This window comes from Pectinophora gossypiella, chromosome 1 (genome assembly GCF_024362695.1).
Source record: "Pectinophora gossypiella chromosome 1, ilPecGoss1.1, whole genome shotgun sequence".
NCBI lineage: Eukaryota > Metazoa > Arthropoda > Insecta > Lepidoptera > Gelechiidae > Pectinophora > Pectinophora gossypiella.
In genome coordinates, this window is record NC_065404.1 from 4,976,193 (window position 1) to 5,004,191 (window position 27,999).

The 27,999-nt window shown below is 38.1% G+C and overlaps 1 protein-coding gene across 1 annotated transcript; it reads right to left on the reverse strand.

The window, feature by feature from the left end:
* Window positions 1-40: 40 nt before the first annotated feature.
* On the reverse strand, window positions 41-27,992 carry LOC126366939 (dynein axonemal heavy chain 7-like). Its single transcript, XM_050010286.1, has 72 exons — window positions 27,743-27,992; window positions 27,121-27,322; window positions 26,210-26,394; window positions 25,628-25,745; window positions 24,870-25,023; window positions 24,151-24,300; window positions 23,889-24,080; window positions 23,077-23,205; window positions 22,745-22,992; window positions 21,843-22,064; window positions 21,396-21,477; window positions 21,024-21,148; window positions 20,768-20,945; window positions 20,550-20,671; window positions 20,180-20,464; window positions 19,835-19,957; window positions 19,601-19,754; window positions 19,292-19,518; window positions 19,072-19,216; window positions 18,601-18,729; window positions 18,243-18,521; window positions 18,006-18,168; window positions 17,673-17,809; window positions 17,370-17,600; window positions 17,117-17,282; window positions 16,722-16,867; window positions 16,400-16,525; window positions 16,172-16,294; window positions 15,855-16,015; window positions 15,579-15,750; window positions 15,109-15,291; window positions 14,262-14,393; window positions 14,066-14,179; window positions 13,869-13,976; window positions 13,262-13,459; window positions 12,700-12,823; window positions 12,444-12,619; window positions 12,200-12,351; window positions 11,282-11,429; window positions 10,684-10,902; window positions 10,415-10,587; window positions 10,024-10,165; window positions 9,788-9,901; window positions 9,491-9,601; window positions 9,218-9,406; window positions 8,904-9,133; window positions 8,607-8,832; window positions 7,868-8,050; window positions 7,300-7,525; window positions 7,057-7,202; window positions 6,795-6,990; window positions 6,622-6,692; window positions 6,171-6,328; window positions 5,942-6,095; window positions 5,731-5,864; window positions 5,366-5,639; window positions 5,132-5,273; window positions 4,869-5,047; window positions 4,629-4,792; window positions 4,381-4,522; window positions 4,130-4,196; window positions 3,881-4,026; window positions 3,648-3,800; window positions 3,429-3,558; window positions 3,091-3,332; window positions 2,858-3,014; window positions 2,603-2,769; window positions 1,838-2,075; window positions 1,208-1,359; window positions 986-1,123; window positions 768-911; window positions 41-529 (listed from the first exon to the last, which is right to left on the reverse strand). The coding sequence occupies exons 1-72, from the start codon at window positions 27,990-27,992 to the stop codon at window positions 323-325; spliced, it is 11,973 nt and encodes a 3,990-aa protein (XP_049866243.1). The 3' UTR covers window positions 41-322.
* Between the last annotated feature and the right edge of the window lie 7 nt (window positions 27,993-27,999).

A 27,999-nucleotide genomic window follows, 5' to 3' on the forward strand; every position in this document is an offset into this window, starting at 1 on the left:
CACATTAAATAAAAGCTACAAGTGGCAGTAATAACTGGGTAGTTTCCTAGATCAGGGATCAATATTATGAAATTCTGATTACTAAATGAAGACCGATTTAAAGGTGACAAAAATCGTTTTCATGAATTTTTATCGTAGATTTTAATAAAGAAATGTGTAAAATAAGTACAACATTTTGACACTTTTTCTATGACGTCACAGGTTGCTTTTCCATACAAATGCCATAGCAGTTTCGTGTTTGAAAAAAAGTAACTGATTTGACTAGTTGGAAACCACCCTATTCCCATATAAAATGTAAATGTCAATAAAAAATGTTAGTAGCCTAGAAGGGAAGCTGTGTAAGAAGCGCAACTCCTCGCATGATCCAGTGATCAGGATCTTGCTTAGTGGGTAGTCTGACGAAGAGGATGTAGTTGGTGGAGTGTCCGGTGGTGGAGAGCACGCCGCGACGGTCGCCCGTCTTGTACAGTGGGCAGTTGTAGAACACGTCCGTCGGAATATCCTCGCGTTTCAACGGGATCAGCCATATCTGCCATATAAATCATCTTCAAAATATGCACATTATATAGAAGAACAGTTAACGCTACTAAGATCTTGTAAATATAGGTATACTGTGGAAATTAGGTGCTTCATTGGAGCTGAAAGACCTATCTACACAAATCTGTAGGGGCAACTTTTTGAGAGAACACACTATTTTAAAAAGATAACGCGTTCCGGGCTATCACTTAAATAAAAAGTATGACGTTAAAGTTTATTTAAATACTAACTATCGGAAATTCGTCGTACAGCACTTTAGGGATAGATTCATCGACACAATAGGTTTGCATGTTCCAGCGCGCCCCTTCCATGAATAAACCTGTCACGTAGACGCCTTCAGGAGGTGGCTTCTCCTTGTTTTGATCTTTTTGGACCTGTTACATAACATTTACTTGTAAATATAATACACGAACAGAATATTGATAAATTACTTGTATATTTTTTTTACCTCATAATGAAATGCAAGCTGATCGATAGGAATCTTGTACTTCCTGGCATAGCTCTGCTGAGCCGCTGTAAGGAAAGCTTGCGGGAAATAAAAGCCTGACAGCCAAAATATTAATGGAGGCCCGTGAGTATGCCAATGCTGAAAGCAAAATATATTGTATTTATACATGTTAGACGTAAATATATTGTACTTACAATTAAAAATAAACAATTATTTCGTCACCTGCAGAAATTCCAATCTTGCCAGTAGGTCGTTGACGTAGGCTGCCAGAGGCTTGAGAGACGGGTAGCTCTTGCCTATCCATAACGTGGGGATGCGGCCGCGCACCATGCTGGTCAATACCTCTTCTGTGATATCCGTCAGAACGCTGACACCTACACATATTAGCAGAGGTTGATTGCAACTGATAGCATGGCAGTGACACAGGGACAGAGAGAGACAGCGACGATGTCAAATGGACCATCATAAAATAATGAGAGTACGAATTCTGAAGAAATAACTGACACTTCAAAATTTAAAAGTCTCTGATCTATTAATCAACCCAGAAATCAAAGTATTAATAGTATGTACTTCCAGAGATTACTTTCAAAAGAAATAAAAGTATGCAGTGATGCAGTGAGATAACAAGACAGTGAGACAATGAAATAGCGAGGCACTAATGTAGTGAGGCAGTGAAACAATGAGTCAGCGAAGCAGTAGTGTACTCAGTGACACAATGAGTCAGCGAGACACAGGGCACGAGGTAGCGAAGCAATTAAGCAGTGAGATAGCGAGGCAGGCATACAGTAAGGCAGTGAGGAAGTGAGTGAGTGAAGTAGTGAGGCAAATAGACAGTGAGGCAGCGAGGCGCACCTTGTACGGCGCCGATGACGGCCCGCGAGCTGGAACGCACCACGTCCACGAGCCGCTCGTATCGCGCCGCCTCTTGGATCACCACGATGGACATGGGCGTCATGTCGGCCGGCCGGATATTGCCCTCGTGGGACGGCCCCGACAGGATCTTATCCGGAAGCCGCCTTAGCACATCTTCGGCGATTGCCATTGCTTGCTCTTCTGGTGTTTCGCCTGTGCCTCCGGCCGCCATTGTATCCTATAATAAGGATCCCAATTTATTTTAATTTACTTACTTATATTAAAATCATTCCTGCCGGACTTTATCTTATTGAATAATTTTGCTGGCATTTGTGTAAACTTCTTACTTTTAGACGTAGTAATGTTAAAAGTGCTTAACCTTTAAGTATTATTAGGTATCAGGCACATTGCAAGAGTAAAACAAATTAAAAAAATAACAACACCATAATTATGATCGAAACAAGTATTCTTACCAAATATTTTCTCTCGAGATCCGGAATATGGAGTAAGCAGTAAGAAGATAATTTGTTATATTATAGTAGTTTCCACGGCAATGATAAGTGTTTTAGAAAGCATAAAACTCAACTAGCAGTAGCTAGACACACGTTACTCCCATCAATAAAGTTACATTATAATCAATTAGTAATGCTACACTTACCATTCGGTCCTTTAGTTTAATTGAAATAAATATATAATACGTGGTTATTAAAGTATAAGTATATACTCAAATATATTCCTATATTTAAATTAAATAGTCAATATTACCTGAGTTAGTATAGCCGTATCAAGCAACTCATTCGCCTCACGGAAGTGTTTAGTGATGTCAGCATTGGAATGGAAGCCAAACACTGCCGGTGGGGCGGCGACTGGCAGTCCAAAGGCAAACGCTATGAATTCCCCGTGTTCATTCAATGTTGGAACATAGTAGGCAGCTAGAACAAGTCACAAAATTAATAAGTTATTTATGTAAACACACATATTTCACGAACATATTTTGTGAGTTTATAGGTAAGTACTTACGATGCGGGGCGAGTGAGTACTGCTTTTCATCAAGAGCAAGCGGGTTATAGAACTTATAGAGAATAGTGTTGAGGGTGCGACGATCCCAGTCATCGGTGACACGGCCGCCGTAGTTGCACTCGCCGGTCAGGTAGCGGAGCGCCACGAACTGAACGTCCTGTAAACAGAACGAGTGGTATGATGATCACAACTTAGAAACTGGAAATCGCAGCAGGAAATATGGATTCACTTACATCGTATTCATTGAGGAACATATAAAGCTGTGTTACGCTGATCCGTAGGTCAGTTTCATTAAATTCATAGCGGATGTTCCACCCTAGAGGACCGAACTGTCGCCGCTCTTGCACCACAGCGTGGAAGAAACACAAGCAAAACAGCAGCTTTTTGAAATTAGCTGACTGTTTATTTCCCTCGAACCATTCGGGATCGTTAATTGGGTCGCCTTGGTACGATCGCGCGATATTTGCTCGCAAACCTGAAGATGAATCATTCATAATAATGAATAGGTATGTGCCGTTGCGCCGTCGTATACCAATTAATTATCTTGTTTTCATAAGTACGATAGTTTTACCTTGAGGCGGTTCATTCGTCATTTTTACTCCATTCTGCAATACGTATACAGGAAAATGATCGGCTGGATATGATGTCAACCAAAGTCTAAAATCAGGATGCGTCGTATCTGGTAACAAACCTTCGCAGATCTAAAAAGAATTAATAATAATGAAGTATTTGGTTTAATTATATGAATCTTTATACTTAATATTATAATCTAGGAATATTATAGATATACCTTTTCAAGCATTGGCATCCAACTTTTAGCTAAATGGCAGTTCTGGAGTACCACCCAAGTTCCGCTGCGGACACCCTCGTCAATAAGTTTTACTGCTATTGGGCCTTGTCCTTGACCCAAAGATAAGGAAAATAAGCGGGAAGCTCCAAATCCCTGAAAAGAGAAAATCATTGTTATCATAAATTATGTAGGTGGCTACCTAAGTGGTCAAAAATGTTGCATGGCATACCAACCTGATCATCGGCGAACTTGAGTAAAGTGCCCATAGGATCTGAACCAGGAGTCAGTACAAACAGCAATGGAATGCAGCAGTGAGATTCTGCGTATGAGGAAGCCAGATCGAATAACGGAGGTTCAATAAATGATTTTCCCATTGTCACTGCAAGAAACAATAAAATGACAGTATAGTATAGGTACTTATAGAGTAGAATATACTTACTCAAAATTTACAAAAATATTTGACAATACATGAATCAAAATACCTTCAACAAAGTTTTGGACAGCTGGGACCATCATATCAAGTCGCATACAACGCAAGACCATCAGTTTCTAAGAAAACAGAGAAACAATCATTATAAGGAGAATTAAGTGCCACATTACTTATTTAAAATTAATTACGCACTCATTACATAGCATCATACCTGTATTCCCAATAGGAAAGACAGAGGTATATTGTATAGTAAGTATATAGGTATAGATCCACTTCTCGCCAGCTATGATTAAAATTACTTACCTCAAATAAAGTAAGATTTGTGTTCCAAGGTGCTGGCAAAGGCTGATTTTGAGGATCTTTAGTATCGCAATAAGCTTCCCAGGCATCCTGGTGTTCCATAAAGTGATCATATATTCCGTGGAATTTCGGGAGTTCATTAAGCCTGATGAAGTAATAGTACAGCAAAGTTACATGAAGTACCTGTTACAGGATTTTTAGGTGTATTAAACACTTCTTCTAGTCAGTTCAGTATTGAGGTAAGTACTTACCCACAAAACTCTGTCCAGTTTTGGGGACTAAGGAAATGAACAGGATTAGGTGGGACATGACGAGGTTGTGCTCCACCCATCAAAAACAATACGTGAGGTTGTTCAAGTTCACCTTCCGCCAGCATTATTGTTATCGTAAGAAGCAAAGAGAAAACCATTTTGTCCTGAAAACCATTTTCTTAGCTTAGGATCAGTCATAGGTTATCATTTCAATATAACATCAAATGTTTCCAAACTTGCCTTTTCAAAAAGACTTCGGCAAATATTGCTATACAGTGACAACGTGAAGTAAGCACGCAGTATTTGAAGCCGATGAGGAATTTCTTCTACTTTTTCTGTATTGTCGATGGATGCCACGAAAAGCCCCTCGAACCACCCCAGCGAATACTGGTACATAGGATCAATATTTGCCAAGGATGCTGTGAATACAATTCTAGTAAGTATATTTGTGTCCAAAATTAAATGTTCTTCTTTGAGCTAGGTAGTAAAAGGTAGAACTTTACCGATAAGGAAGAACAAATTTGTAGAGTGTTCGGCGATAGGTACATAGTGATCACGCGCCTCGTCTATAGCCTTTTCTGTAACCATTGCTACTTCTTGCTTTTCTTTAATTTCATTTGACATGTCTTTCGCTGAGTTTAGAATCTATATTATAAAGTATTATTATTAATAGTTGGTAAAAATATCACAAATATATCATGTATTTCAGATATCTAATACCAAATCTTATACTTTACCTGGACTGCTTCCTCATCTTCTAGTAAATGCTCTGATGTGGACAACACGTTCAAAATTTTCTTTTCAATTTCTTGTAACAATCGACGATGTTCAGCACTCTGGGTAGTCAAGTCTAATTTGGCTTGTTGCAGATCTGGTCGCTCACGAGCTACCACTCGTGATAATAATTGTGCCACTAATCCATCTCTGGCTAACATGAAGTTTACCAAAGTCACTCGAACACCTACTTCGGGCAAATAATGCGGATTTGCTAGTTTCGTACTAATATATAACCTACAAAAAAACAACCATGTACAAACAAACGACGTAAGATAATATATTATATTTACCAAAATTCCTTTTAATTCCTGATTATTTTACTCACTTGAAATCCTTGTTGTACTCAACTACAGTATCACCAATCTTGATACATAGCGCGCCACCCTGACGGAAAGTTTGTTGTTGAAGCAGAGGTTCTAACATTGGATCCAGGTCTTCCAAAACGTTTTCTAGCAAGACCTGTAAAAGAAATAATAGAATGCAGTGCAAACATAACTTCATGCGGATCAAAGTAATTAAAATACGTGGGTAAATACCGGTTGTCCAAATTGTACAGCGTTTTCGAGTACTCTGCCGAGGTTAGTTTGTGTCAAGCGACATATGCACAGATTGTTCGCTTTTTCCATAGTTTTGATCCATCTATTCGCTTGTCCTTGTGGATCTATCATAAGTGGCCAACGCCGTGCTGCCCTAGAATGTAACACAATTAAAGTGAATAATATGTAAATTCATGTTTTGATTTTCCAAGCAAACTATTCAACTCACATAATAATGATTGCGCTTTCAACGCTAAAATCATCCGAAGGCAAGCCGTCGATATTCCATTGCTGTATAGTTACTGGCTCACCGAGAGTTTTGATAACACTGTAGTTTAACGTGCACACTATGCCACAGTCGTGAGTGTCTTGCGCCCAGCTTTTTATCTGGTGATGCAAAAACATAGTTCCACTGAGTATGCTGGGTTTTCTAATAACCTTATTTTCTTCGTCTAAAATTTATTATAACAGAAAGAACAAGAAAAGAAATAATACTAAAGTCCGGTACCAAGTAGCTTGCTACTTTCCGTCGCGTGTGTGAGTGTGCCAGTGCCTTTCTGGGTAAGCTCGTTCCACTGTCGATCTCTTCTTCTCCTCGTGGAAGAATGAAGTCAAGAGCAAACCCATCTTAATTAAAAAAAATACTTTAAATGTATCACAACATACTCCTGTGCATATACCTGTGTATTTCTAAATGCGGCAGTAAATGGTCCAAGGTATGCAATAATACCAGCAGCAACTAAAATGTCACCTGAAACGATATGTTATAAAAAGAAACAGATTGGATAAATTGTCAGAGACAACATTTTTAAAAATGGCTTTATTAACAACATTGTCAGTAACCAAATACAACCTGTTAGCGTATTGTAAGTTGCTCTTAATTCTTTAGCTATTTGTGTCCATCTCGTTTTTTCACCTCCCAAACCGGAGATAAGCATTTCAGCTCGTTTTAGTTTGTTACTGCAATCTAATACTTCATCGTCGAGAAATTTTTGCTGGCGTTTTTGTTCATCAAGGGCCTCTTCTAATTTCGCTAATTTATCTTGAATCTGTCAAAAAAGATATTAGTGATATTCTTATGATAACAACATTTTCAAGTAATTACATTTACTTACCTCTTTCAGTTGAGCCTGTTTAATCGCGAGCGCTCCCATGGCCCTATCATAGACAGCCTGTGCGGCAGCCAATTTTTGCTTTTTAGGCGCAACCACCTTCGCGACTTTATCGTACTTTGTCATTGCGATAACCCATTTACACATACCTTTTTGACCGGAAATAACAATTGTGTTAAAATTAGTATTGTAAAATATATAGATGAGTACATTTTCTATTTTATTTAGGTTAACAATATAACAAACCCTCAGCGGCTACAGACACAGCTCGAATTTTCTCTGGCACAAATCCTTCATCTAACATAATAGTTGTCATCAGTTTCTTCATGACTGGGGGAGGGATATTATCCTTATCATAGTTCTGAAGACCCTCGAGAAACTTGATATCGTTTAGCAACTTCTTTGACGGACCCCAGTAGTCTTCTATGGTTCCAACCCCGGATGGGTTCGGGATTTTATCTGGTTTCATTTCCTACATGTACAACATAGCTATCAATACTGGTAACATTTGACAAAATACGTTATATTGGTGCAAATACAGTGTCAGCTTAACACACTGGATTCCATTGTTCTTTAGCAGACCTTGAGCTTGGATTGATGAGATTCGTCAGTTAGGTAATAATAAAAGCTAGGTAACATATATTCGTCAGTTAGGTAACAATCAACAAGCAACAAGCTCAAGCACACATACTCACTGGATCATCCCACTTTAAATAGGCGTGAAATAAATAATATAAATTATAACAATGCCATTTTTTTTTTTAAAAATCACCGACACCGTCATTCAATGTCATAATTAATTCTTGTTTCTCACCTTTAAAATACAAATCGCCTCCATGACGAGCTTAATACCTCTCGGTGGGCTTTTCATGGTTTTTATAAATGTGATATCTTGCGGAGTCAACGTGTCTAGCGCCGCAAGCGCTGAATTCAAGATCGGCATAGCCTCAGCTAGATCAGCATCGCACTCCTCCTTTATAGCTTGAGCTGCTGCTGCCTGTTAGGTTAGGTCAACTACTGGCTTACAAATGTAATGGTTTACAAATGATTTGACTAGTATACCGGTTTAATCCTTCTATTTTTAATAATAATAATTAACAATATACCGGCAACAAGTTTATGAAAAGTGCGCCTACTCATTTTTTATAATATCATCTTCCCTTGTATTGTATTACAAGGACATACATTGTTATTACAGTGGCATTTTACTATGTCTATTCAATATTCTAATAAAGATGTTTTAAAATTGAAACTGAATTGGATAAGATTTATTAGCTCATGTGTACTAGACAGTTACTAGAATATTTTTGACATTATACCCTTGCGTTGTGGCCTTAATAACATACAGTGCAGAGGGAGTTGCGTCCTAACATGGATGTGATAAATTTTGCTAGTGATTCCATTATTTTGAAGAGACATGGCACTTACGTTTTGATCTTATGTAGCCTACTTGCAAAGACCTCGCTTGATTCCTCCACTCTTCCTTAAAGTAACGATCGCTTACTAGCGACTTAATAATAAATAAGTTAATCCTATAACTCTCCAATGCACACCTGTTCCTCAGCAGCGGCCTGGTCCACCAATACATCTGCTTCAACGAGAGCGACTCCTTCCTTCTCCTTCTCCACCTTAGCAGTGGTGAGCGCCACAGCCGCGGCACCCGCAGCCAATTTAGGTTGCAGTACCTCCAACGCTTTTTGCAATGCAGCCACTGATTTAGCTGCGATAGCAAGCTGATCCAAACCGGTAAGGTAACGTTTTTCGCCAGTTATTAATTCCCTGCCATACAATTCTGTTATTATAAATTAAAAATATTAATTAATATCCTAAATACAATACCCAGTACTTACGCGCGTTTCCTGTTCAATAATGACTTGAACATGTTGATGAGTTCCAAGTAAGCGGTGGGCGTCACATAGTTGTATCGTTTGAGTCTCAACAAAAATTGCCGCGTCAGTTCCTGTGTATCAGTGTGAAACACTTGACAAAGTTTGATGGCCGTTTCTCGTTCCAGGTTTGTCAACTCAATGTCCTTCAGAAACCGTGTAGCTACAGCTAGCAATGCGTCTGGTGGCCATTCCTGCGACGTGTAATAAAAATATTTTGTGTTTATTGTGAATGATTTTGCAGATTAGCTTTTTATTTGACAAATATTCCAAAATACCTGGAACCAGTCGATGGTGCAGCAGTTGACTAAGCTAGGGAACTTGCGTATGCGCGTGCGAAGCGAGGTGCCGGCGGGTGACATGGCCAGCACGATGTGCAGCTGGTCGCGCACGATCGACACAAAGTACGCGTACAGCGCCGTCGGGCTGCCGTCCGTCTGCAGGGACTTGTCGCGCTGCCTGTCGATCTGGAAGGCACAGACTTCTCACTAACCAGTAACTGGTTACTACGCTATTTTTTCACGAAGACTTTGTTATTCATTGACATTTACCACTCGCATCTTTTCACATATTTCCGCCTTTTCATCTGACTCAAATATATTAGGTACTTCGCCAGAGTTCAGCATGTTATTTACATCTTCCAAGAATCCTTCTTCTTTGATCTATAATCAACAAGATAAAAAATCAATGTTTATTAACAAAGATTGCGGACTTTATTTCATCATCATCATCATCAGCCCATTAACGTCCCCACTGCTGGGGCACGGGCCTTCCCTATGGATGGATAGGGAGATAGGGACTTTATTTACTTATAATTAAATGATGTATATTCAATAAAGATGTTTAACCTGAGATTCGATAAACAAGAACACCATGTGCAAATCAGGTGTGCTGGACTTTCTCAATAACGTCTTTAAGTCTTCCCGCCATTCCGTCTTTCCATATGTTCTACTCATTTCAACCTGTAATACAATATTAACTTTCATTAGTTACCGGAGCTACATTTATACGCCGATTACTCTTCTTTCGTTAAACCCCGTGGTGCGTCTAGATATATTTATGGAAAATAATATAATAGACTGACCTGGAAAAGGTCATATTCGTTGATATGCGCGGAGAGCCTGGTGAGCGACTGCCGACCCGAGCCTCCCAGCCCAACTAGCAGCCCATGTGACCGCGGCTGCGTCAGCACGCGAGAGATACGGGACACATGCTCTATTGCGAATCTGATGATACGATACTTTTTAAAATTAAGGAGACACGTCTTAATAGGAAATTAAAAAAAACATCGAACAAACACCTAGATCAGTTAAGAAAAAGCCAAGCATATGCGGCGTAGGAGGAAAAAATTGTTAATGAACATAGAAATATTGCATATTATCTGCTTTATTCAATATTTTCTTATCTCTACTTGCACCATCTGCTTACTTGAAATGTAATGAAGAGGAAAACTTAAAATTGATTTATTTACGTACCTAAAAAGCACTAAATTCATTGGCTTCTTGGACATATTATTAAACTCTGCCAAGAATGCATCCACTGTAGCACTGAGGTGGTCCATATCGGTAGTCTCCATATAGTACCGAGTATCTGGCTTCGGATTGGCAAAGTCGCAGTATATGAGTTTACGTAAATGTACATCAGTTATCTGTACCAAGAAAGCACGTTATTAGAAGTCAGCATATGCAATAAATAGGATGACTCCAGAAGTGTCCAAATGTTATACTTAGTTAAATATTTGCACCTTTATTCCTTTTTCATTAGGCTCTAACAAATGCTGGAGAATAATATCGAAATCTTCATCGAGATAGGTAATCATAGCATCTCGAAGACATGTGACTATCCACTGTCTATCCGCATCCTCCACTAAACGATCGGAGAAGACACGTAGATTCTCATGCACCCATAAACGTTTCATTGACTGTTCATCGGGTATTGCAGCTGGTAACGACAGAAGTACTCCCTAGCAACAATAATACAAACAAAATTGTTATTTAATTACATTTCAAAGAAAATCTATTAAACATACACAATTTATTCATAATCATCATACTTGACGTGCACATAATCATAGTACGAAATTCAAAGATGCTACATTATAGTGTAGTTACTATGTTTTAGTGTTCACAAATAAACAGTATTACTGATGGCATTTCAGTCTACTTCAGACTGCATCTCATCAACAATCCTCTCAAACAAATACTGGAGAATAATATCCTGAAATTATTACCGAGTGAGAGCTTCAAAGGTCCATATTTGTCCAGTCAAGTATTAAAAAGCGTTGAAGCAAATCTGAACAAGAAGCTTATGATACGACATTGTATAAGGTTATGCATTCTTACCAAAATCACCCTTGAGAAGTCCCGTAAGTTAAATGTATAATGAGATTTCGCAGGCGTGGGCAATAGATTCAGCCGACACTGTTTGTACACTTCCAACGTGCCATTTACGATTTGGAATATACAAGAATCGAAGTCTCTGGGGAACCCTCTGTATAAACAAATATGGTGTTAATTTTTACAAGTTTCAGTGAAATTTAGGATCTGGAACATTTACTTAAGTACTTGAAGTAACAGAACATCAAGTGGCTCTACTTTGTACAATGTGTAAATCCGGAAATAGAGCATACAATTTTATTCTAACTTTATGAAATTATGAAAAGGAACTTTGTATACCTATTGAAGCGTCTATGTAAGACTTGCAGCGAATAAAAAAACGTAGAACACGCTCAACTACTTGTCTTCCCGTGGGGATATCCATCTTAGGACTTCGTATCAACAGTGTCTTTGATTGCTTGTGGCTTTGTCCACCCCATTAGGGATTACGGGCGCTAGTTTATGTATGTAGATATGTAACTACGTATATTGCCTAATAACAATTTACTTGATAAAATTCTGCGGACGTTTCAAAGTTGGAATTAATATGCAACATCCGGTATTTCGCGGTCCGCCTTCAGTGGTCCAGTGGTTTGAGCGTTGTGCTCAGGATCCGGAGGTCCCGGGTTCAAATCCCGGTGGGAAAATATTACAAAAATCACTTTGTGGTCTCTAATTTGTTGAGGACATTGCAGTCTGATCACCTGATTGTCCGAAAGTAAGATGATCCGTGCTTCGGAACGCACGTTAAGATGTTAGTCCCGGTTACTACTTACTGATGTGGAGCCTTTGGCAGCTCAATAGTAACCCTGACACCAAGGTTGATAGGGTTGGCAATCCACCTAACAACCCACACGATAGAAGAAGATCCGGTATACGTATTACCTGTTTTCAATATGCCATACCATGATTCTGTTAAAAATAACCTTCAACGTATCTTCATCAAATTCGTCGATACATAAAAAGGAGAAGTGTCGCGAAAACCTTGGTGTCACCAATTTAGCACCGGGGGTGGGTTTACCCATTGCACACATAAACTAGAACATAAGGAAGAAAACGTATTAAATAACTTCAAAATAATAGCACATAAGAATAGCACATAGAAAAGAAGTGTAAGTATGTGTTTTACCTGTACATCTACCAAATGCATAGCAACATTTGTTTTCCTGTCATACCACAATCCAAGGTCAATACCTTGTCGCAAAACTTCTATAGGAGGTTGTGCTCCATATGTTTCTGCCTGAGGCATGCTAACATCATCCACAAACACTACGCAATAGCAACCAATAGGTGGCCCGAACATACCTAAGATTTATCAACCATAAGATATTAAAAATATTTTACGTTTTATTGAAAATTAATAACATTTAGAATATAATTATTACCTTTTCTCCTTTTATCAAGTTTACCCATGATGATATCCTGCGTCTGGTTGCAGTTAGTTTGCGCAGAGAAGGCCATTATCAAAGCTTTGTATATTTTCGTGTCTACCTTTTTCACTAAAAAATCCTGAAGACATTCAAGATCAATAGTAATACATGGAAATGGTTTGAAAATTTGGGCAAATTTTCGGTGGCGCAATCATATCTTGAACTGTACTTTTGTCTATGAGGCTCCCATTTGTAGCCAACACTTTAGAAACACTTGCAAAAATGCGCCACCGAAATTAAGATTCACCAATTTAAATAAATCTTACGAACAAAAAAAAAAATTTTTTTGTCTTTGACGTTGGCTTGAACCCGCAGCTCTTGTTAAAGTCAGAGCGAGCGTGTTTACGATTACACCACCGGATCCTCCTCCTTCCCATGCGAAAATCTATGTAGCGTAATAAAGCCGACGCCGATATGAATTTATTTCCTACATATCACATACGTACGACATATCAACAGCAAGGTCCCATTGACCTTCATTGACCCAATAGTCTCCCATTAGGTTCATTTGACTTACGACAATGTAGGATGACTTCCCGGTCCCAGTGGGTCCGACCATCATGACTAACTTCTGGTGCGTGACGAACAGCTGGAATAGCGCCAGAAACCGTACGCTGTCCAGGGTCGTCACCAGTATCTGATTAGGCGGAGTATCCCTGCCGATTGGTGGGGCGGCAATCACATCATCTTGCCACGGCTTCCACTTTCCTTTTCCCTAATAAATGTTTATTACTTTTTACAGAAACTTTGTAAAAAAGGTTATTATAAGATTAGTGATTATATAGAAGATATGAATGCATGGGATTAACTGCCTTGGAATAGATATTAGGCAGCCAAACTACTAATTTGTATAACAATATTTTATGTTTACTTATTTTTAAAAGAACGTCTGGGGCCCTGTGCCGAGGTTATGAGAAGCTGCAGTAGTTTCAGGCGGATGAGACGTTCGTTATGAAAAAAATGACGATTCAATGTGTAACTATGTTACCTACTGAATAAAGATATTTTTGAATTTGAATTTGAACACGGTACAAATATTGTCAAAAAAACAAAGAAAGCATAACAAGAAGAAGAAAGAAGTATCTTCCAGCCAACACTGAATGGTGTAAAAATATATACTGTACCTCTTTGGTGTATCGATAATCAAAAACGAGTCCTTCTTTTGGTATTGTAAGTATATATTGCTTGTCTGGTTTAGCAATCTCACGGGGATATTTCAAATCCTCAATTACCTGAATAATAAAATTATAATTGAAATTAACTGTGCATAATGTAAGTATAATGGGTTTTTTATCAGGATTGTATAAAATATTTCAAAAACCTTCTCAGGAAACTCTTTATCTAGTAATCCACGAAACATCATATCGAATTTTGCTCTACCACTGGCTTCCAATGTGGCTCCCAGTGACCATATACACGAGAAGAAAAACACGCCCTGAAAATAGTATATATTATTAGGAAAACTGTACTCTGGTCTTTCTCATTTTGTTATACAATTAGTCTGATAAATAAGTCACCTCAAGCTGTGCCCTGACATCGAGGTCTGACAGCGAATCCACATACTTCTCATCATAAAAGTCATCCATAAAACAATCGTATAGTTTCATACATGAAGTCACTAGATTGCTCCGAGATGTGACGTACATTTGCTGGAAAACGAAAACAAATTAAACAAATTATTCTATAAATGAATAAGTGGGGATAGAAGTTACGCTGCTAGGCATCAAGCTTTCTTCTTCATTGGGGTAAGTACATAGCATACCAGTTACTACGTACTTACCTCTAATAATTAATTAAGTACATTTTATAACAAAACAATGTTACTGCTAGGGTGGGGCAAAGATTCACGTAGAAAATTAAAAAAAAATAAAAATAGTAGAGCTCATTGGCTACCAGAAACACCCCCATGGATTATCCCTATGTATGTTCAGCGATTATTTACGGATTAGGAAATAAGTATGACCCGTTTTGTACCTTTAGCAAGATTTTCTACCTTACTTCAATATTAGTTAGTTTTAACAGATGTAACAATTTTGGTCGATTTCTCACTTTGACTTCCAATAACTTTTTGATCTTTGATTTGGCTGTTTTTATTTTTTCAGGTAGTGGTGCACTTCCATAGGAATAAGTAAGTATGAAGTAAAATAAAAGATTTATTAAGAAAGAAATAGCGACATAAATGATTTTAAAAGTAAGGTAAGTACAAAATCTTGAAAAAGGTACAAAATGGGTCATACTTATTTCCTAATCCGTAAATAATCGCTGAACATACATAGGGATATTTCTGGTGGCTAATGTTCCCCTCTATCTAATTTTTCATTTTGAACGTGAACTTCTGGGCCACCCTGTATATATTAAACATACCTTCACTTGCTTAGAATACTCAACTAGCCAAAGCAGAGGAGAAGTAAATCGGTTGAAGAGGCCGCGAATCAAGTTTTTATTGACGCTATGCAAAGTTGGGGGTAACGTGTTCAGCCATGACTCCAGCAAACACTTCCATCCCAGGCCTTTTGGTTCCATGTAGATCATACCACAACGTGATACCTACAGTAAACATTTTACTAAATTATTTTACCTATATGTAGCCTTAAAGGGTAGGTATCCATCAAAAATTGCAGAAGAGATTAGACGAGCGGAAATGTGCAGTTATCGACCATTACATCGATGGAGAGAGTGAAAGAACATCATTATTTTATTTCATTTATTAATTGTGAATGATAGATTCTGCACGTCTTCGCTCTACTCGTCTCTTCGCCGATTTGGTGGAACCCACCCTAGTCGCTTATTTTTTGTTATTTTTTCTTTATTTTTTATTGGTAAGGCGATATTACCGTAGCAGGTGAAGCGGCTTCAAGGTCCATTGGTTCGAATACCAAATTGGTAGTAGGCGCCAGCTGTATAATCTCGCCGCTCATCAAGCATAACTTTTTATTATCATCTAACACGGTGTTCAGATTTTCTATCCAGATGGCATCCACAGGGCCATCAAATACTAGCCATTTTCTAAAAAAAAGTTGGAATTGTCATTTCCTTCGTCCATAGTGCGTAGCCCTATGTTATGATATGCCAAAATAATCTGTGTAAATGGTAGTAACCGTAATATTTACCTGTTATTATTGGGGGAGACAGCGAATGCTCGGTAGCTGATAGCTAAGATCCCATCAGACCACTCGTGGGACACCGGGTCGAACTGCCCGTACAGCTGACCCATTGTTATTGACTTCGGATTGATTACTATCCATTCCACTGCATTTTCATCCATTAAACCCTAGAAATGACATCCAACTTTATATAAAAACAATAAATCTAAGTACTTACCAAGTTTCATCAGTAGGTATAGTTACAGACATTACGAAACCATAAGGGTTCCGTCTTTTTGCCATTTGGAAGCCTAAAAAAATACAGATAAGTAAGTAGAAATTACCTTTTCTGAAACCGATGCTAGTGCTGCACCGAGAGCATGATAACTCTTGGTCTTGCCAGATAATGGAAAACCAACCAACATTAGCCCGTGTCTGACGAGAATCATCTCGTACAATTGCAGGACCTACAATGTAGTCACATTGTAAGAAATAAGTTATACAGCCGCTGGAATAAGGACCTAAGTGGAAATAGAGGCGATAGAAATCACGTTACTTATATGTTAACTTACCTTCTCTATAAAGAAATCATTGGCTTGTAAGTTAAGTGGAACACACACTTCCTTAAGGCATGCTACTAAATGCGGCAAGCCCGCTTGCGGCAAGGGTAAGCCAGGGAACAAATCGCCAATAATACCCTGTAATAAATTTAACCATTACTTAAGGTTACAAAACACTCAAAACAATGCCTTTATTTACGTAGGCTTTACAAATAAGGGCCTAATAAATAATTCGATTTAACAGATAAAAGGCCGCTTCATCGTAAAAAAAGTGAGTATTCAGTGAATATTCAGTCAAATTGCATGACAGTATCAATAATAGAAAAAGCTTTACCATAAATAGTGGAACATCATGTTCAAGGAACTTGGGCAAGTTAACATCCTTGATGGAGCGCAGTAGAATAACATCCTCCACTTCGTCTGGATATCGGAGTTTGAGGGCTCCAGCAGCACGCAAGACGGACTTCACCGCGCGCATACCTACAACACTCGCAGTTTTAAAGGTATGAAGCCTAATACACTGGTGATGCTAAAAAGGGCTATGATTACAATAGGTTTTATGTGTGTTTATATATAAGGATGAATAATGAGTTGAAGATCAGGGATCGCTGTATCGTGAAACCTAACTTATCTTTTCTATGTACTGTTTCTCTCCCGTAGACAATTTGATTAGAAAATAGAGACATAAAACAAGCTTAAAAGAGAAACAGATAATGACAAGACATTTACCGTAATCATAATGGCATTGTGAGGAAAGTTGTTCTGAGCAAAGTTTGTATGTCGCTACAATCTTGACAGCGAGCGGTTTAGCATCCAAATAACCAAACGCATACAATTCGATCTCAGAAATCAGAACATAATCTGGTACCATCATGGCAACGGAACGGAATAAAGCCTAGAAATAACGTAAACAACATTTAAATAAATAATGATTAAATTTCTTTTCAAAATATTGTCTATTGTATATTAGCAAAAACGTTACCTTCAAGTTATCTGGTAACTCAGATCGGCCTGCGTACCCAGGATTCATAGTAATAAACACAGCGCAAGATTTGTCAAGCTGTAGTAATGTGCCTTCGAACAATAGTTCCGTAGAGCCAGAGTTGATACCGCGTTGGATGGAGAGGATCTGCTGCGCAACCACGGAGAGCACCTCTAGGTCGATGCGGTTGAACTCATCGAAGCACGACCAGGCACCGCATGATGCCAAACCCTGGATAATTTTAAGTTTGCATTGCAGGATATAACACACTGACTTTCTATGTTAAATTAAAATTCAGCGTACCTTGAAAAACTTCCCAAGAGCAATGTAATCCAGCCCATCGGAACAATTAAAGACCACGCACTGCTTAGCCACAGCTTTTGCCAGATCTTTTGTAGTTTCTGTTTTTCCGGTACCAGCTGGACCCTCAGGTGCACCTCCTGCATTATAAATGACATTTATTTCAATTAAAACATATAATAACGGGTTCTTACCGCGTTTGAAATAGGGATATGAGACTCCCGATATTTTGTTATTATGTGTTTTAATCATGATAATAACCGCGTAAACTTAAAACAATGGACATTTATTTCAGTTTCCTTCTGTCTAAAATAATCTTTAAGTTAAGGTATTTACCTAAATTCAAGTGAAGAGCTCCAAAGAGAGTTCTAAAGCAACGATCAGTTAGCGGTGTAACGACAAGTCTGCCGGTATTGCCCAGATATTCATAGCCATACATTAGCGTAGAGTTGATCATGCGAGTGGCTAACTGCATAGACTTTATTTCATCTTCTTGTTCCTACGGTCATAAAGAATAACTTGTAGTAAGAAATCCCATGCAGCATATTTCATACCTTAACTTTAGTGCCTTACCTCCCAGTAGTATCGTATCTGTGACAACCAATTAAAATCGTTGTCCACTTCTACTTTTAATTCAATCAACAGCATGAGAACATCACGTGCATGTACATCTAAGACCACGAGAGCCCCTAGCGTTATTCTATTCTGCAAGCTAAGCTCGCCTCGAACCAAATCGACAATTTTAGAAATCTGGAAATTACACTTATCCCAATAAGCTCTCATAGCGGGGATGTTAATATGAATAGCTTCTGTCACTTCTAATGTCCAATAAGTCATTGCTATGCATTGTACCTGAAGAAGAAATATATTTTTAAACCAGTTACATAAATACTTTAATATTGCAGTCTCACTAAACTCCAGATAAACTCACCGCTTGACCTGGCCATAAGAGTACCCACTGCTCGCGTGGTTGTTCTACATAGGCATCGAAAGAAAGGCCCACTTCATGATGCACGCATGCTTTCATCGCCTTTTCCAGCTCCAAAAGCCACTTCTCCACCTGTGCATAAAATTATATTTCGTTCTAAATGTTTTAATTACGTAGGATCCTAAACAACGTATCAAGAGCAGATACACCTCCTCTAGATTGTACATTTTGTTTTTGAGTCTATCACACTACTTCTTCGCAGTGTATTAATGATGAAGTTCGTGTTTTTAAGCATGCAGAATTGATTATGTGTGTGTGTGTAGTATTCCATTTAATATGTTAAGTACTTCGTTGTTTATCGCGTTATTCATCAATTAATCCAAAAACAAATTCAGTTATAACTCTACCGGGATTGGAGACTTGTAACCAGCGATAAGAAGAGCTTCAACTAAATTGTTATTAAAATTACTTCACCTGTCCTCTAGCTGCTGCAGTGTTGATAGTAATAGTAAGCGGCACAATCTCGCCTTCAGATGATCTCATGTGCGTCACCACTAAATCTTCTGTAAAGGTCAGTTTCGCAATGCCCTCGAAACATTTCTTCAAATGAGGCTGTACACTGTATGAACAAAGATCTTTAAAGAATCTCTTATTTTATGTTAAGTACTTTACTTTTTTATTTCGGATCACTCACCGCATTGGATCTTTAGTTTCAGACAAGATTTCAAGCAACTCGTCGTTGGAAAGGAAGAAAAATCTTGGGAAATACAATCGTTTCTTCTCCAGATACGCATTTAGTCCTCTCTGAACTAAATCTAGCAGAACATTCGACTTCTTTAGTCTGTCTAACATTTTTTCTATAGTAATAACATCGAGTACCCTTGGCTCAGTGTAGGACGTTTTCATTATGTCTTTCCACATCTGTTGGTTAACAGCGTATATTTGATGTTACAGATCAAAAAATCTAATTTATCTTAATATTATTTTTATGACAGAATTTTACCTTGTCAACGGCACTGAAACGTCTTCCTTCCTCGGGAATTTGTTGTTGAATATCAGGTGATGCAAAAATAGGTTCCAAGTACATCCATGTAGCCTGTACTTTCAGCCACTCATCCAAAATTTCTTGTAGAAGCACTAACTTGCCTTCCCAATCCCTAAACAATAACAAGGATTCTGTTGTAATATTTTTTATTGGAATATTTTCAATAATAATAATGATAAAGTATGTACTCACAATATCATTTCTTCAAATGGTTTTATGTACGGAGAATTCTTCATTGTTTGAGTTTTCACAATGTGATCGTCTAACAACAATTGAATCTCATCCACACTCGACAAAATATATGTACCAGTTTCTCTGTAACATTAAAAATAATGATCGTGCTTTAAATATAGCGTAATGTAGCTTAAATTGAGTAACCTAAACCTACCAAAAGCCCGATAACAAAACATAATAAAATTTAAAACATTGAAAGCACTTGGCGTTAGTGGAAATTATGCACATCGTTCAACGAATTGAACTGTTTGTCGATGAAATTATTATTTAAGTGTAATGCGTTTAATCATTTTATTTACTAACTTGTACGGCAAAATCTCGAATCTGAGATCTTGCCATTCCTTCATCATCTTGTCCATTGTTCTTTCGAGGTTGTTCTCTTTAGTAGCTGCTTCTGAAATACTCTCAAACTTATCGATATAGTCATCCAAACCAAAGTCAATAACTTTCTTCAATGATAAGTCGTCGTCTACGACTATAGGAAAACCGACTATATCAGATATTTTCTCCCAGTGTCGTGGTTTCATGCCCGGATTCCCCAAAGTTTGAATAATTGGCATGTGGGTCTTGAATTTGTCCATTCTCTCTCTGGAAACAGATTAATCAAACATTAAAAAAAATATATTTTCAAATACTTATATCAAATGCAGAATGAAACTACTGTAAATATCACCTTATATTTACGGCAAGGTTTAAAGTATCTGGCACTTCCGCGAATGACTTTTCCAATTTATAGACAATTTTATAATAGTAGGTAACGTCACCTTCTATATCTTCAGGCTCATAGCTTCCAACCTATTTAACACACAATATTTTTATAATACAGCAACAAGATAATAAAACACAAATGTAATTTAATCTTAAAAAAATAGGGTTTTTTGTATTAGTAACCTTAGCACCCATCCACTTGTCATGTTTATCGAGGAATTCGTAACCCGCGTCATATAGTTTTTTGAACGGGGTAAGTTTGTCATACACCATTTTTCTTTTTGGATATTGCGAGAGTTCATATCCAAATGAAGCTTCTTCTTCGTTAAACTGATCGATTCTTGTCAAACCGTAACATAATCTGAGGAAGAATATTTTTAGTAAACACATCAATAAATAAACTATTTATTCCGAGCTATGATATTGAATAGAATATTACTGTTCGTCGAGGGCGTGAGCTTTGTCCACATATTCTGGCAGCTCGACAATGTCACCCCAGTATTGAAACTCTTCCAGTTGCGTTTCATACAGATCCAAGTCTTCGATGAATTTTGCGATTTTCACCTTAAACAGACATTAAACTATGTTGTAGCACACGAGTACGTCTGAGTACTACATACATATTGAGACCTAACTTGATAGAAAAGCGTGATAAATATTTGTTCGCGTCATAAAAACTTGGTCTAAACACCAGTTATCTCCGCAACCCATGTCGCGGAGGCATACTCATGAAAAAGCTTTTGGTATCTATGTGCATTTAGCTAGTGAAACACTGAATACGTTATTCAACTTTTACGAAATATTAAATTACCTTCAACAGCTCCTGGTATTCGACATTCTTGATATCTATAGTCGCCTTGCATTCTTCTATCACGTTCGGTAGACGGGAATACCTATAATATTTAATCATAGTTATTTATTTTGGTCTTAAAAAAACACGTCGACAAAATCAAAATATAACTAATTATAAAATTTCGTTCTGATTTTATATTCCAATGTTATATATTAAAACAATAGTGTATTGTATTGTACAATTGATCCCTTCGGAAGGCATGTAAGCCGTTGATTTCGGTTTACCTGAGTAAATGGTACAACAGTAAGTTCCTAGACTTGGCAAACACATGTACATGTGCCATGTACAGTAAATGCCGCATACGCCATGTCAGAGACTTCTGGCCTTACACCGTTGTTAGTGAGATTGGTCGTCGACCTTACAATCTACACCCGATACAAGAGTTTTACAACTCTACTAAGTTACCAATGGTAGGCCTGGTTGTTAGCCTTGAGTTCTTGCGGGGAAAAGATGGTGTAGTCTCCTAGGAAGCAGATGTACTTCATGGCGTCACGCAGCTTGTCTTCCATCTCACTGAACAATGTGTCCTCCACTTTCTTGCAATATGCTATCAGGTCCATCAACGCAGCCGTATCGGGCGGTTGGCTCAGCAGCTTGTCAGCTATGCTCTTGTATTCTTCATGAATACTGTTACATAAAAAATAAATACAGTAATACCTCATACTCTCCTGAATTCCAAATTATCGAAAGCCGCTAACCGTAACAAAATAATTTGAAATCTACTTTCAGATGGTTTCATGATTGATAGTGATGCGGTAGTAGCTTTCACGCGTCCATCACCTTAGTTAAAGATATACGTATGACTTTTTGAATTAATTTACGTCACACAAAAGGTATAAAAAACATTATCAGTATCACAACACATTACGTAGTAATGACAAGTCGGCCACGTGGTTGAGTGTTGGGCTCACGATCCTGAGATCCCGGGTTCGAATCCCGATGGCGACATATTAGAAAAAATACTTTCTGATCTTAAGTTTGGTTAGGACATTGCAAGCCAACCACTTGATTGTCCGAAAGTAAGATGATCCGTGTTTTGGAGGGCACGTTAAGCAGGCGGTTCCGAGGCTACTATTTGCTTAAGTATGTAATAGTGTATTTCATGAGCCATCTCAGGGGTCTTTGGCTTTTTGAAGGTCAGTCATTGACTAAACAACCCACCTGAGAGAATATGCCCAGACAAAGCGTTAATTTACACGCTGATAAACTGTCTGATAGAAGTCTCTACTCATTTTGGCGGATATAAGTTTTTGGAAAGCTTTTCAGATACCTTATCAGAAAGTAAATTTGAATATTTTACATCTTACCCCTTAATTTTAGCTTGGTAGTCATCTGTCATTTTTTTAAGAAGAGTATTAGCAAGTTTGGTAGCGGCGGCTCTCAATAAAGCTATAAGATCTGCTCGTTGCAACCTGAACATGCCTATGTAGAGAGTCGACTCCAAAACCATTATTATCTCTTTCGCCAGCTCCACATATCTTATCGACTCGGCACAATATTGATCGAACGTTTTCTCAGGTCGAGAATTTATAAAAGCATCTACTTCCTTATCAGACTGCAAAGTTATAAAATAATGTATAACTACTGACATGAGTCAAAACAAACACGAATATACTTTTTGATTGATTGTAACACTTACTCTTCCATCCAGTAGGCAGACATATGTATCAAAATCAGCAATTCGTTGTTCGCAAATCACTGCATGTTCATTAATCAAATCAAAAATCTGTTTCCTATAACGGTTAACTATTTCATCTTCTACTATTGGCTGAAAAAATTAACGCCCGTGAAATTCCAAAGTGAAATCCTTATGTTCTAGGCAGCGAGCGAAGATCTAGGTCAATAAATCTTAACAAGAATTCATATATAATTGCGTTTGAGCCAAGAAAAGCAGCACGGTTAAAGCTCTTTTAACAAGATTAACAAATAAATACCACGGTGCATCAACTTATTTGAAAACAAATAACAGTCTCACCAAAACTGCTGCTGCTATAACTGAAATTATATTCAATAAGTATCTTTTTCTTTTTTTAAGGACGTCTCCTTAGACCACATCTGCTTTATACCAGACTGGATCGTGGTCAAACACATTTAAATATTTTATTACTTAATAATAATAAAAAAAGAAACGTCTAGGGCCCTGAGCCAAGATTTTTCTTGCAGCTACTTTTCCTCGGCTATACATGTCGTAAAAAGCTGCGGTAGGTATAGGCAGATGAAAAAATTGCTTTTTTTATATAAAAATGTTGGAGTTTGAAATGACAAATACATATGTTAATGCGACAGGATTCTTATCAACATTATACCCTGTAAAACGTAACATGGTTAGACTGACGGTGGGACAGAGATATAGTACATCGCCTGGTGCGAAAGAAACAAAATCTGTAATTTTGATCATATACGTTTTACATGGTATAGTAATCAGCACGACTGTGCGTACAATGTGCTTACCCTCAAACTAATTCGTGAAGTGGCGATAAAATCCTGATACAACTGCGTTTCCAAGCGAGGAGACTGTTGACATGTGTCTATCTGTATGTCGTACAGAAGACTAATACTCTCTTTGAACTTCTTGAATTCCGGATCAAAATCTATTTTATTGTCTTTATACACCAAGTTTATTATAAACCCTTGATTCATCCCCTGCATTATTTAACAAAAATATGTGTTAATACAGTAATATGATTTAAAACGTTCTATTCTATGCACTTACGCCAACATCCAAAATGTATTCGGTGAACTCCTTCATAGACTTTAAACATAATGACTGCAGATTATAAGTCATAATACATCCCAGACAGTCGTAAAAATGTTTCATCTTTCGCACTTGTTTGGGTTCGGGAATGTGTTTCCTTTTGCTTCCCTAAGAAATTACACATTATTGTAGATTTGACAATCGTCAGAAGTCTGCACCTACTTGTTATACCTACTATATTATTATCTACATAATGACTCTAGTACATTGATATTACATCGCCCGATCCCAACGCCTCGTGCGCGATCAATCACGTAATGAGGCTTATTGCGTGTCCTCTCCTGACCGCTAGAGCGGTGAGGCGGTGCTCGTGTTAAGAAGATGTACATACAAATCAATAACACCTTGCCGGCCACTTCACCGCTACCAGAGACCGCAACCGTGACCAAGTCGTGTGATAACCGCTTTAAAATACGATGCGATAGGTTGACAATCTTAAGCCCTTAAAATCAAAGTCACCTGATTACTTTGTGACTCTGCTCACTGACTCACTCCATTGGGTGTGAGTTTATGTACTGTCACGTATGTATACACTTTGGTACCATGTCATATTAACTTTTTATGACAAATTAAGTCTCATTTTAAATGTGAAATACATATGCAAGTGTGACAGGGTTCTAAAGAGCATACATAACATTGCTCACGACTCTAGACTGTATGTACTCTGGTCAACAAACCTGCAGGAAAACAGCCTGAATGGTGGGTATCCACTGGAGTGCCAACACGTTGCCGGCGGCTTCGATATGCCGCTTGCATATGAAACTGAAGTCTTGCAGCTCGTACGGCTCTCGTGTCGTCATTATGTCTCTCATGCTTATCAATCGGAGATCACTGGGTAGTATAAAATTTGCAAATTACACCTATTTTGTATAGGTTATAGATAATTGCTGCTTAATTAATTGTAATCCACAAAGTGTGATGCATACGGAGCCGGTAAAGTGACATGAGCGGGTTCGGATGCGGTATTTTTATTTTGTGTCCCCCTGCGCACAATGTTACATAGGCGGGTCTCATACGACTAAGCGCTCGGGCACGATTGGCGGCACTAACTTGTATGTAATCCGCTGATGTAGCCATCAGCAAATTACGCCGCGAGGCCGTGTTCCTGTGTCCTAACACAAAGCAAACAATTATGTAGCAGTGCACCACTAAAGTCCGTGTCCTGTGAGAATCACCTTGGCGAAAGAAACTATCACCAACTTTGCTATTTCAGCTTCGTACTTTTCAATGAATTCGTCACCAATTTAAGAGCCACGCTGTTGTCGGTGCAGCATTTTCCATGCTACTTTTTTAGGGAAACATAGGGCAGTGGTTTCCCTCTTGCCTTCCGCCCTATGAAGTTGAAGAAGTTTCCCTCTTACCTTCAATGAATTACCTGACTGTTTATCAAAAGAAAATATATCAACGCGAACAATACTTCATACAAGTATCTTACTTGAACTGCTTCCACCATATCTGCAGCACCTGCGCGATACAAGGGTTAACAGTGTGCAGGTTTTTGAACAGGTAAGTCTTCGCGGCTACGTAGCGGTCCCGCCATGCCTCGTCCTTAGCTATATTCGATTTCTTTTCCTCTTCAATCGGCTGAAATAAGAACAACTCGTAGAAAGTTCCTTGACGTTGCCAATGTGAAAAAATTGCAACTTAAAATATTGTTCGAGTCTTTTATCAAACGCAAATACCTACCTGCACCAACTGCAGTTCAGCAGCGTGGTGGAGTATGCTCCACATCCCTTCCAGTTGATTGAGGGGAGGCTTGTACCCGGTAGTGGGACGTATATAATATGGCGTGAGGCCTGAATATGTTTATATTTCGTCTTTGTTATATCCTCGTAACGCCCGGATTTCCAGACACAATAGTTAAACAATGGGATTTGGATTTTAAAAGGCATCTGGGCCTTACGAGGTTATACATGTTTAACTTGGATGTTTAACATAACACCGAATTAAGTACTCTTGTCTCATCCTGCCCTATCGTGTTCCCTTCATTACGTATTACTGTCAGAGTTGTCTTCACACAAAAGCGATTGATCAAGAATTAAATTCAACTTGGATATTGCACATACCTTATTAGGATCGTTAAGAATAAAGTCAACGATAGCCTTCTTCATACTCATCATAAAGTCTTCACGCATCTCATCTATGCAGCTGAACAGTGTTGTTTTCCATTTTTTCAGATGAGTTGCAATCAAGTTGTGAACTCTAAAAATCAGAAATTTACTATTATTCAAAGTCCATGTATTTATTGCACACCTTGTGGTAAACAGTTTTTAGAAACAATATTATAGTGCCATATATTATGGATCCGAGAGAAGTAACAACAAACAAGAAGAAATAACGTAAGGAACCAAGCAAAAAAAAATAAGAAATCATTAGCGACCAAGTGCTACCTAAGCAGAGTTCTATTCGTATATCCCAGGATATACGAATAGAACTGGGAGCCTATAAAATACAAAGATAAAGGAACGCGTTCAACTACTAAATATTCCCAGGCAATGTCGTAAAATCCGTTAAGTCATTTCTATAAGATGGATAACATGACTCGAGCGATGGGCCGGTCATCTGTTACCTGATTCATCATATCCAAAGTGGCTGCAAGCTGTTTTCTGATACGTAAGCCCACCCACCATGATTTCATGTGTTAAGTAGGTACGTAATTCCATCGACAGGATGATTGCCGGCCATATCCGGCAAATTTACAATAAGCAACGTTAAAAAAAACGCGATGATAAAGATTTTACAGCTCAATGCAGATACTTATAGTCGTGTGTTCGTTTTCCATATTTCTATATAGAAAATATTTCGTGTGTGAGTTGACTTCTAATGTGATGTCATTATAATGTATATATGTGTAATCCGTGTCTGTGGTGTCCTAAATAATAAATCTTTCTTTCTTTTCGCTCCTTCAAATGATACTTTTACACTCACTTTAGTATAATTTTATTATCCAAAGGCGCGACGTGGATGGTGTCCAGACCGTACTTCAAGTAGAAGTAATAGCGGCGCTTATTCTCTTCTTCGGAGGCCTCGGCCTCTTCACAGTCTTCCGGAGCTGATTGACAGATCAGATTCATCAACGTAGCGCGAAAGTCCTCCCTCTTCTTCCGCATTTCCGTGTAGCTTTGCATCACTAAAATAACCAACTATTATGGTGAGTCGGTTTCTCGACAATTTTTTTTATAAGTATAATTGTAAAAATTGGACGACGATTTGTGAGAATTAGGTATGTAGGAATTTACCTAAAGTATGAGCAACCAAATACGCTGTAATATAACTCTTTAGATATGTATTGCACAAAAATATAAGAAAAGTACGATTAGGGATAACTAATAGGATAAAAAAGTACAATCGGAGGCTATCCGTAACGTCGTCTAGCGCACCACGAGCAATCTGCTAATAAAATATAAGCAAACTAACGAATCCATTCACCACGATGGAAATTCTAATTTCAACATACATATGTATTATTATATTAGTCATAAAAAAATAAATAATGAGAAGGAGAACTTGGTTAATAAATTAATGATTAAAGTAAGTCAATATTCCGTACATCCTGGCCTTCTCAATTTAGGTGCTATTGCTGTCTTAGCAGCTTGCAGTTTCGCCGCTCTGCTTGTCGGAGCAGGAAGCTGGACTATTTCTGGTGGCAACGAAAATAATGGCTCTGTTCGTATCATGAAATCCGCTGGCATTTTTATCTTTGGTATTAAAATACCAGTAGGTGGCCTTGACATCGATTTGGAAGTTGATGGCATGCCTGGCTTTTTACGTGTTGATTGATGTTTTTCAGTTTTCTTCATGGCGATT